General features: G+C 43.0%; 1 protein-coding gene and 1 long non-coding RNA gene across 8 annotated transcripts in view; both read right to left on the minus strand.

The window, feature by feature from the left end:
* The window catches only part of usp32 (ubiquitin specific peptidase 32), a 67430-nt gene extending 64779 nt beyond the window's left edge, over positions 1 to 2651 (minus strand). For 2 of the 7 annotated variants that reach the window (XM_086260581.1, XM_086260584.1), the window contains exon 1: positions 2305 to 2650. In XM_086260581.1, the coding sequence (XP_086116707.1) occupies positions 2305 to 2362 (58 nt within the window). In that variant the 5' untranslated portion in view covers positions 2363 to 2650. Of the gene's footprint in view, positions 1 to 2304 lie in introns of all 7 variants that reach the window. The other 5 variants (XM_086260583.1, XM_086260582.1, XM_086260580.1 and 2 more) reach the window with 4 other exon arrangements.
* A 3879-nt stretch (positions 2652 to 6530) lies between these two features.
* LOC147313867 (uncharacterized) lies at positions 6531 to 11695 on the minus strand. The gene is made up of 3 exons (XR_015124581.1): positions 11584 to 11695; positions 11372 to 11506; positions 6531 to 7605 (listed from the first exon to the last, which is right to left on the minus strand). It is a non-coding gene; the product is annotated as an uncharacterized LOC147313867 (long non-coding RNA).
* Between the last annotated feature and the right edge of the window lie 347 nt (positions 11696 to 12042).

Genomic DNA, 12042 nt, shown 5'->3' on the forward strand with positions numbered 1-12042 from the left:
TTACTTTAAAAACGAACCTTATTACTCAAGAGAGAATCACACCCATCATCCTTGATAGTTTTACAAATGCAGTTAAATGTTCGTTCAGGTCACGTTACTGTTCTGTCAGCTCTGTTCCTCACGGACAACGACGATGGTAATGATAACAGCAGATTCAAGCATGTGGAGCCGTTCAGTGTGGAATAAACACCATCGCTAGACCTGACCTGAAGTTAGCTGTCACTGCAGCAAGCCACTCACCAAATGTTTGGACTTGAGCCTCGAACCTTCTCTCAAACAAATTAACGCTCCACTCTCCCACATGAGTAAATGTTCAATTGTACTGTGAGTCAACAGAAAAAGGGAAGATGACTTTTACCTCTAAAATCTTAACACTCTCAGATGTGTGTCTCTTGAACCCCTTATTACGGTACATGTTTATATATTAGATTTCCCACATTTCTAAGATTTGAGTTTATTCTATTTCAGAAAAGTGACGATGAGGAGGAACACGCACTTTTTGGTCAGATCTAATGTTTCAGGCACAATTATCCCTCGAGAAACTACCACGCACAAATCAGGCTTGAATGAATAAATGGTGGTGAGGAGTGATCGGAGGATAACACAACAAAGGTGAATCTTTCTGACTGTAAGCCCATTACGCTGCTGATGTCCTGGCAGAATAGGCTCTCGTGAAAACTGAACTCATAATTGCGGCAGTCAAGCCTGCTGTAGCAATTAGAAATGGTGTCATGTGACTGCTTTGATAAGACTGGACGACTAGATAATCCCACCCTGTGTGTATGGTCACATATGATCGTCAGAGTGTAACTGGCAATCTGTTTGAGGCATATTTAAGCCGCAGTATTACAAAGACTGAAGTCACGCTACCCGAAAATCTAAACTGTGCTAAGGCAACATAATAACATTAATAATAATAAAGATGTCCGGTCAAACTTCCCTGCGGAAGCCTGGTAAAGATATGACACAGTAATAGATGTGTAACAGGCTCTCGTGGCTGGAATCCGGACTGACAAAGTTCAGCTGTTGCCAACCCAGGGAGTAAAGTGCAACAAGAAAGCCATCAGGGATAAGATCTCTGTGTGTTTGCAGATAAATGTTCACCCATATCTTACATAAGTGCCGCTATGCTTACACTGTATCCATTGCTTCACCTGTGCGTACTTAAACTAACCTGACAACAAAATGCTTCCAGTAAAGCCCATACGAGCTGAAATACATCATGACGCTGCATTAGATTACAGGCCTGTCAACGCTTGTTTGTTTACCAGAGACCAGCCAATGGCTTCCCCAGTGTTAAAAAGCCCACCTGATCATTTTTAAGAGACTGACTGCAGCGGCAGCTATTTAAAGCACAACTGGTTGTTGTTCCGCTCCAACTACACGGCTAGCTGGTGGACGCTAGGCTCCGCAGAACCTGACAGCTCACTAGCAACAACAGTAACGATTAAGCAGCACATGGCTCGGTTTGAAAACCGGGAGACGAGGGCTGCAACAAACAGTCTGGAGGCATTCCCCACTGACAACTTAGGTGAAAGCCAGCTAACTGTCTAGCTACTAGACAAGCAAGCTAGTGGTAGCAGCACAGACATAAACGTTAGTCAGCTGCAGTTAGCTTGATACAGAGGCAACCTGTGATGCCATCCAAAAATATATATAAATGAAAAATATATTCAAGCACGGATTCGAGATTTCTTTCACAACTGTTTCTCCAAATACTGTCCGCGCAGCCCATCCCTCCTCGCTAGCCAGCACTAGCTCCCACAGCAATTAGCTGGACAGGACGTCAAACCAAGCGTAGTTCAACAACCTGCCAATTTAACTAGACCTTGCACTTAAATAAAGACACGCGCTTCATAAAAATACTTCAGGATTATCTCTATGCTATAAGGAATAATAATTAAATTCGGCGCGGTCAGATTTTACACAGCGACTGTTTAACTACGTTATTTTTCAAGATTTCATTATCCACATACGCTTTCCGCTGCAACCCAGCGTTGTCTCTTACGAGGGCAAACGACTGCGGAAAATACATGCTCAGCTAGTGATTAACTAAACATCAGAAAAAATAAGGAAGCTTTTCGACAAATTTTAATGCCGAAATGAATACTGGGCACAACAATTCCATCGAGGCCGTGCGTTTACTTTATACCCGGCGTCTACTTCGTATAACAGGTGAACCCAGTTAAAGCGTTACACTTTAACGGGTGGTCAGGACGTTCTCTTTTCCATATGGCTAGCCCAAAAGCAGACAGCTAACCTAGCGCAACGACAGATTTCTACTTCCCACGATTTTTGGCTTACCTCTCTTAACGGCCTCGTCATATGACAGGAATCCTATCCTCGACTCCTTGGCCCCCATGCTCCCCTCATTTCATTGCAGTGTGAGGAAATAAACGTTACGAGCTGAGTTGGACAGGGGTGTTTGTCGCCTTATCCGTTTATTGTGAAATGGGCTCCTGGCGGTATGTGTATGTGGTGAACGGGTGAATGTTTTTCAGCGACGCCTCCATTCTGTCACATGATCTGACTCTACAGGTCAGTTGATCTGCGAGTTCTAATACGAGTGAACGCAACCCGAATCACATACAGGGGTGGGGGGTTTCGACTTCAGACGGGGTTTTCAGTCTTATCCGGGAAAATGCAAAACAGCACTTTTACTTAGTATGCGAAGTCATACCAAGCTGTCAGTGTGCGACGAGTGCAGCCACAGTTCAAACCAGTGATAACAGCCCCACCGTGTGGTGGTGCTGCTGAATAACGCTAGCTGACTCTCCCCACAGCGACCCCCGAAGGTACGTTCAGTCAGACGATACTGGTGGCACATAGCAGATGAAAGTTTGCAATATATAGTGTCTAATAGTGATGGGCAGATGAAGCCTCATGAAGCACTGAAGCTTTTCATCCAATTGGTTCACCTCAACGCGAAGCTTCTTGAAGCTTCATTTGCTCTAGCAGAACACCTACTGGACGTAAAAATATTAGTTGGCATGAATTTGAAGAGTGTGGCATTTTGCACACAGCCTGTAAATGTCAACAACAAAAGGAGTGTGTAAAACATCTATATTGTAGTGATGGCAGTATACTGTGTATATTTATGCTGGCAGTATGGAAAATGATTATTTGCGGCAAAGTTTGAACCGCTTCCTGAACCAGTCACGTGGTACAGCCGGGCAGCGAGGCTTCGGACGTCATCATTTTCAGCTCCTCCCATAAATGAAGCAAGCCTCGATACGCGCTTCGCGGAAACGCCCCCTCCATTACTCGACACACGCTTCGAAGCCTCGATACAGAACGTCCCATCACTAGTGTCTAACGCGTATATGGCGTTTGTTGCATTTCAGTGAATGTGGGAAGTAGTCCACTTATGTCAGTCGTTGTGAGTTCAGAATTTTTACACCAAAGTCGTAAATACTTATTTAAAGTTTGTCATAATGCTTGCAGAGGCGGATCTAGAAGGGTGGCATGGGGTGGCAAGTGTCACCCTAAAATGATCTCTTGCCACCCCAAGTGCCACCCTAGTTTTACATATGACAGTGTTGTTTATTAAAATAAGATAGTATTAACACTTTAAGTGCAGTTACAGTTAACAGTGAATATAAATTCTAAAACTGAATATATTGCATAGTGTTACCCCCCTCCACCATTAACAAATGGTTCAACCCACAGCGCAGACCTCTTGTTTTCAGTAGTAAGCGATGCTTATGATTGTGCCAGAGCACATTTTGAATCAACACCAAGGGAATTTCAGATTTCAGACAGATGGTTGGCGTTACACTCTGGAAATGCAATAAAGTGAGTGTTATTAACCCTCTGAGGTCCACGGACACGCTCACTTCCAACTCATGTGCTGCAAGCTGCATCAAGCGGAGTCTTTCATTCAGCCCGTTTTGAAAGTTATATATATATATATATATATATATATATATATATATATATATATATATATATATATAACACCCAGCACGCCCCTGCGGGCGGTTTATCCTTCAAGCTCGGGTCCTCTACCAGAGGCCTGGGAGCTTGAGGGTCCTGCGCAGTATCTTAGCTGTTCCCAGGACTGCGCTCTTCTGGACAGAGATCTCCGATGTTTTTCCCGGGATCTGCTGGAGCCACTCGCCTAGCTTGGGAGTCACCGCACCTAGTGCTCCGATTACCACGGGGACCACCGTTACCTTCACCCTCCACATCCTCTCGAGCTCTTCTCTGAGCCCTTGGTATTTCTCCAGCTTCTCGTGTTCCTTCTTCCTGATATTGCTGTCATTCGGAACCGCTACATCGATCACTACGGCCGTCTTCTTCTGTTTGTCTACCACCACTATGTCCGGTTGGTTAGCCACCACCATTTTGTCCGTCTGTATCTGGAAGTCCCACAGGATCTTAGCTCGGTCATTCTCCACCACCCTTGGGGGCATCTCCCATTTTGACCTCGGGACTTCCAGGTTATACTCGGCACAGATGTTCCTGTACACTATGCCGGCCACTTGGTTATGGCGTTCCATGTATGCCTTGCCTGCTAGCATCTTGCACCCTGCTGTTATGTGCTGGATAGTCTCTGGGGCATCTTTACACAGCCTGCACCTGGGGTCTTGCCTGGTGTGATAGACCCCAGCCTCTATGGATCTTGTACTCAGAGCTTGTTCTTGTGCTGCCATGATTAGTGCCTCTGTGCTGTCTTTCAGTCCAGCTTTGTCCAGCCACTGGTAGGATTTCTGGATATCAGCCACCTCCTCTATCTGCCGGTGGAATAGGATGAGGGACCTATGGATATATATATATATATATATATATATATATATATATATATATATATATATATATATATAAAGCCGTGCTTTTTTCTAAATCATATCATCACGTTTGGTTTTTTTCTTCTTTCTTGTTTTTTTTTTATTTTTAAATTAAGCATCTTCTAATGAGAGTGCAAAAACAGTAAAGAAAGAAAAAAAGAGACCTCTTTCCTCTCGATGGAAAAATGCACCATGTCGACCAATTTTTTAAAAAAAGTCAGCATCTGGGATTTGGTTGTTTAGGAAGAGGGGAAAGCAAGACAGCGAGAGAGAGACAGAGATCGATAGCCGGTTTTGAGATGTGGGAGATTTGTGACGTTTAGCGTGGAGTGTATAGTTAGTGTGTTGTGTAGTCATAGTTTTGCTTTGTGTGTCAGTGAGGCCACTAATGACTGTCACAAAGGCACATTGCAATGTAAACACTGTCACCAGGTGAAAACAGGAGCAGTGCTACACCTGTTGTCCTCTTGTGGTGGACATTTTTTTTACTGGCACAAGTAGTTTGTGGGGCATCTTATTGTGACACCTGATTGTTCTTTCATTTTAGTTATAGTAGTATTTTTAAATGGTTGTACCACATTTTAAAAATGCCAGATGTATTGGTTGCATTTTCAGATAAATAGTTGTATATGTTTATAAAATGTGTGCACAACTTTTAAAAATGTACAATTTATATTTGCATTTCAAGTTATAAAAATAATTTACTCAACATGTCTGTGGTTTTGACAGTAAAAAAAACCTAACTACTAGGATTTTATGGGGGTTTTTTTTGTGTGATTTCAGATTTCTAGATTTCGAGAACAGTGGTTCTCGAAATGTGGTTCTCGAAATGTTTAGGCTTCCTTCACCCCCAGCACATCACATAACCATAGGGCAAGAATCCAAATTGAATATAGCCTGAATATAGCGCCACTATATACTTTTTTGCTGCATAAACCATCTTCTTTCAGCTTTGGTAAGGTGCTCACTGATGTCCAACTGAACCCCTCTCCCTCCAACTGGTATAATTTTATATCCATAGCTGATCATTTTTAATTAAAGAATGTATCACACCAGAATTGGACACGAGAAGTGTGGACAATGCTGCCTTGTCTGGCAAGTCTTGATTTCAGCAGGACATTTGAACGGCAGGATCAGAATTTAATGTGAACAACATAAATGCATGGATTAATCCTGCCTGTTGGTAGAGGAAAGTTTGGTGAAGCACGACAGAAGATTTTGTTCCTGATGAAGGAAAACAAGACAAAGAGTGCTGAATTAAAAGAACCGTCTGCCCAGCTTCAACGCGCGAATGCTACTATTAGGGAGATGCAAAGGGATCTCCAAAACATGGAGCAAAAGAATCAGGCTGTCACGGTTGTTAAAGAGTGGACTCAGGCGCGGAGCTCAGAAATAATGACAGTGCATTTATTTACAGTGCAGCAAGGTGACAACAGTTCAAATGTGCAACAATGGTGATAGTGCGTCCCTCCTTCCGTGTAAGCCCGTGCGTGGTAGTGAGTGCCCGTCTCTCCTCCAAGTGCTTCCTTAGTGTCCGTGAATCCTCCGTCAATCCCAGGCTTAGTGCAATACTCCAGCGCTGTCTGTCGCTCAGCCACACCATTAAGTAGCCCTGCTGAAGATGGTAGTTGATTGGCAGCAGCTGGTGGATTGACCGCGGGTGCGGCAGCTCCGGGCGAAAGCACTTCCGGGTCGGTACATTGTAAATAGCTGTACTTTGTGTGAAGTTGTTTTAATAAAACAAAAAAGAATAGTATATTTGTTTGTTTTTCTTTATTATAGATCTATTCACATGTACACAGCAATCACATAAAAATGAAATGCAAACTATTTACATCGCACCACACAGCTGTCATCAATCTTTAACCACAACATGAAACATTACAGGCTATTTAGAGCAGCACGTTGTTTCCAGAAGTATTTCCCAACAAGTTCAGGAAGGCACACTTTACGAAAGAAGTCTTGTGCTTGCTTTAAGCGCGGTTTCCAGAAATCCACAGCAGGGAAGACGCGAGTCACAGCAAGGTCTCTCTGTGTCCATGTAACGGAGCGGAAAGGCTGATTTTATTTCCAAGATGTTTTGTGTTTTTAAAAGGAAGGAGACCTTCCTAAAAACGGGCAGAGCAGTGGAGCCGCCAAGGGAAACACACAATTTAAACTGTAAGATTAAAAATATAATTTATTATATTTAAATAGTTAAAAATGTAAGATAAATTAAAACAACCTTGGCCAAGGGATAACACAATAAAAATCAATAAAACACAACATTAAAAGTCCAGTGGAATCCACCACAGCATAAAAGTCCCAGGGAGTTAAGAAATCCAGCGAAGTAAAAGGGAAACCCAGCGGAGTCCTCTCCTTCCTTTCCGCATTCGCGTCTTGATATGCTAGAGAAAGGGAGGAGCGGCAGTCACTATTCTTCCGGCAGTTTTTATTCAATAAAAGGGGATAAGTCAAAGACTTACCCCGGGTGGGCAGAGCTCTCAACTCCGCCCGCCGCTCTTAAAAACTGCAAAGCCACACAGCCGTCCCGTGCCTTCCGCTGGTGCTGTCTCCGCTCTCCCCGCTGGTACTGTCACTCTCTGCACTGGTGCCCTCTGCGCTGGTGCCCTGTGCGCTGGTACTGTCCGTTCTCCTAACGCCCAGCTCCACCAGCCCCTTCGGCTTGCAGGCGCTGCCGCCTGGCACCACTTACTCCTGGCCGTCTCTCAAGCCTCTCGGTCGAACCGCTTCCTTTGGTCTGCCAGGCCCTCTTATTGGCCTCTCTGGGATCTCTCGCAGGTGTGAACAGTTTATTATCAGGTAGGGGCGGAGTCTTTCCAGGACAGGTGTTCAATTTAAATAAGATAAAAACATGCAATAAAGCTCATACAAACAAACCCAATATACAATATTAAAATATTAAAACAGATAAAACATTGCAAAACATGCACAATAAAAACTCTAAATAACTTGTCCCGTTTCACCCCGTGACATCCACACAACGAGGTCACAGTGGCTGGCGCCCGTAACAAAGACTCAGCGTCTCTGTTGTGTAAACACGCCAGTGATTGGGGTAATGTGGGTGAGTGTGTAGTGTAGTTGGTGTAATAGTTTTCGACTCCACACAGTCACTGCTTTGCTGTGCTTCTGCAGCGTATCCAGTAATGGTGACAAATCCTCCAGCGTTGCAATAGGAAGCTGCTCTTAAGCGCAGAAAGAATTGTTTCCAGGGATTTCTATTTGTATCCAGCTTGGCGTGCAGGATCCTTTGTGTAATCTATGCTTACATATGTATTTTACACACAGACAATGTGAAAAATACAACACATTGCTATGGATTGATGCTGAAAGTGCTAATTGCACTAAAAAATTTAGCTGAAAAAAAAAAAAACACCAACTAAATAGATAAGCATGTCTGTTAACAAAAAAACCCAAACGCTTTACCCAACTGGGGTTTTTCAACTACCTCAGGGACAAAGCTTTACCAAAATCTTCCAACTCAGACCCTGTGACAAGGTCTGTGAAAACCACGTTTTTATGCCTGAAATACTACAGTACTACACTCCCACCAGATGAGCTCATGCAGCCTGTCACGAACCGGGACATACAACCATGACAAAACAGGAGATGCACACACAATTTATTGTGTTATTAATTTAGATGAACTGTGCTAATATAGTATACCAAAATGAAAACAATAACTCAAATTTCAGATATTTGAGGTAGTGCTGAAAATAATGGTGCCAAATAAGGCAAGAAAAACATATTTTAAAGGTGAAATATAGAGGTCAAATCAAAAATAGTCAAGAACGGCCAATTCTACCCTGGACCACAGAGGGTTAAATTTGAAAACGGTTTAAAAACAAACAAACATCCCCATTCTAAAATGTCATGTGACAATCTGATTCATAAAGAGTGATGATGTCACAAGGACATGTGATGATGTCACAAGGACATGCCTTTGATCCTTTGAAGTTTTTCTATAAATAGGGGTCAGGAGCAGCAAGTTTTAGTCAGTTTGTTCGCAGCCTTCAAACGTTCGACCAGAGATACATTTGAAAGTATTTGTAAACCTCTTCAGAGTCACTGTGCACAGGATTAAAAATGGATCCACGAGAACACCAACAAGGAATAAACAATTTTGCTGCCTCTCCTTCGAGGTCTGGCCGGCCACTCACTGCAAGAGGTAAGCCTGATATGACACGATCCATTGGTGCCTCATCAGTCCAAAGGACATTACAGGAAAACTCCGACCTACATGCAAAAATTAAACAAATTGAAGAAGAGAAGCTTCAACTGGAGGAGAAGTGCAGACAATTGGAAGCACGAAATCAAGAGCTGGAAAAACAACAGCAACGCCAGCCTTGCACAAAAATTATTAGTGAGGCCTGGGAAGGAAAGTTTGGTAGAGCACGAGAGAAGATTTTGGTCCTGATGAAGGAAAACAAGACAAAGAGTGCTGAATTAAAAGAAACGTCTGCCCAGCTTCAACGCGCGAATGCTACTATTGGGGAGATGCAAAGGGATCTCCAAAACATGGAGCAAAAGAATCAGGCGCTCCAAGGAATGCTTGATGAAGCTATGGAACAAACTGCACAAATCCTCGGACAGAAAAAGGAAGGGGTCACACAAATGCAGGACCAACTCAAAGGCATAAAGAAAAAATACGAAGTGCTGAAAGTCAGGCTGGATGAAACAGAGTGCAAAAATAAAGAGCTTCTTCAAGAGAAAGAGCAACAGGAAGAAGAAAAAAAACGTATTCTCCAGGACTTGGAGAGAAGAAATGAGCAGTTAGAAAAGATGCACGAGGAAAAACAACAGCAAAATACAGATAAGTGCAATCTATTAAAAGAAATGGAGCAAAGATGCCAGAAACTTGAGAAGGAAGTTGAAGAAACAACCGATCAGCTGAGAACCCTCATCCTAGAGAAAAAAGTGGTCGTGGAAAAGCTCATGGAAAAGAAGAAAAAACGTTTCCGCTTCTTCTGGAGGAGGGACACTCCTGCTTTTTCTACTTTTTCTATTTTTTCTACTGCAGATGTCACCTCGTCTCCCTCCACCTCTGTTCCATCTTAATTTTCACCTCTCCTCTCCCCTTCTCTCCTAACACTTCTTCCCTCTCTCCTTCATCTTTTTTCACCCCAACCAGTCCCGGCAGTTGACTGCCCCTCGTGAGCCTGGTTCTGCCGGAAGTTTCTGCCCGTTTAAAGGCAGTTTTTCTTCCCCACTGTCGCCTAGTGCTTGCTCAGAGGGGATTGTTGGGGTTTTCTCTTTTCTTTTTTTTCCCTTCTTATTACCGTTTTCCTTTATTTACCGATTTGTTTTGTTTACTTTTCTTTTACGTTGTTTCTTTATTTACTTGTTTAACTTTTTTTCAACTTATGTAATAAACTAATAAACCAATTGAATTTATCCTCTGCGTATTTTACATCTAATCTTTAAAGAATATTTCCAAAACATTTTCAAACATCACGATCTGTCTTTTGTTTGCTTGTTAAAACCCCGTAAATGGTGAAGTAAAAACCCTGTGATATGGTTTAAAACATCAAAATAGACTAAACAACTAGTCTAAAACTAAGAGACACAGGATAAAGTTGGTGTGAAGGTTTCAGTCTGTGAATGAATCTAAGCACCATCACCTTAACTTTAAATTCATCTCTGTTACCCTCTTTGTGACTGAACTCTGACCGTGAGCACCACAGCCACTGCGCACCAGTCACACGCACTTTAAATCCATCACAGTAAACCAGTTAGTTTACCTCAGTTTGTTTTGCAGCACATTTCACAACATGCAAAAGCATAATGTGCCATGTACAGACTCAAAATCTGATTTAAAAACATGAGGACTGACCTGTAAGCTTTACATTTACAGTTTATCACATACCACTGAGCAGTTCTTACCTGTAATTCTAAGCCCTCTTCTTCCTTTTCTGGTTTAAAACATCAAATTAGACTAAACAACTAGTCTAAAACCAAGAGACACTTAAATATTAAGTTAAACCTCTGGGGTCGCCGGACGCGTCGGCGCGTCAAAATCACATGACCAATTTAAGACGACACAGCTACAAGATGCACCGATTCAGAGGCTGTATCCCAATTCAGGGTCTGCAGCCTTAAAGGCCGCATTTTAAGGCCGATTACGTCACAGCGACACGACGAAGGCCTAAAAATAAATGTTGGTTTCAGTTCTATGAAGCTTTGAGTATTTTGGATTAGTAGCACTGCTGTGTTTGTTGCATCATATTGCTGTAATTGTTTATATGCTTTATATATTCTGAGGTAAGTTGATCGATAGTGTTACATCATATTCTATAAGGATGTTATGTGTTTGTGTACTTTCTGCCCAGTTTGACCCATTTAGCAGAAGCCAGCTTGGTTCCACTTGCCTCTTACCCGTGATTTCAGTGGAAATTTCAAATTCAGGATCTGACACACACTGTTTCATGTCCTACACAGTTCTTGCAAGTTCATAGAAATTTGTGCCTGCCCGAAGGGTAAGTTTCATGTTGGACTCATGGTTCTTTGTTAGTCCAGTTTAGGACAATGTCTCTGACGTATGTATCATATCAAATATATGTCATATCAAAACAACCCCACACCTGCAGTTGTTTCAGTTTTTCACAGGTGTTTCCTGTCAGCCGGTCAACCTCACTCAGGTGGACATCCATATCAGCCAACCAAACGACAAGCTCCTCCCTCTGTGCTTCATATCCCTCCCACTCTGAGACCAGGAGCTGAGAGAGAGAAAACAAGGGTCAATTATAAAGAAGAGCGAAAAGTGAAACCTCCTGAGAAGGTCTGACTCGCATACCTGCAGTCGACCTATGATTGGCGTTCACGTCATCCCAGCGGCGGCCGCACTCCCTCGCCACTGCCAGCAGCCAAGTCTGCAGGGTGCCCTGGAAGAGCAGAGTTAATGTTCGACTCCTCACATCTCCAGTGGTTGTACACGTTGTCATTAACGTGGCTTCACTCCACATCAGCCGCTTTGCTAAAACACCGGTGTCAGCACATAAGTACGCTGTCAGCCTGTCAGCTACGTTGATTAGCTGCGTATATACGAATGTGAATCGCATCATTGGCTGGACTGTGGGATAAGGTGGCCTCGTTCTGATCCCATACGGGAGCAGCCAGTCACTCACTGACTAACACTGCAAAATAGAATTGTTAAAGTATTAATTTTAATTTCAATTCAGGTCAGAATTATTTTCCGTGCGCAACGCAAATTTTCTGTGCGCAGAGACCGTGCCAGCAGTGCGCAATTGCGCAC

The sequence above is a fragment of the Aulonocara sp. 'chitande type north' Nkhata Bay genome, linkage group LG14 (assembly GCF_057382095.1).
Source record: "Aulonocara sp. 'chitande type north' Nkhata Bay isolate Kocher_YH1m ecotype deep benthic linkage group LG14, A_spYH_male_GT1.1, whole genome shotgun sequence".
NCBI lineage: Eukaryota > Metazoa > Chordata > Actinopteri > Cichliformes > Cichlidae > Aulonocara > Aulonocara sp. 'chitande type north' Nkhata Bay.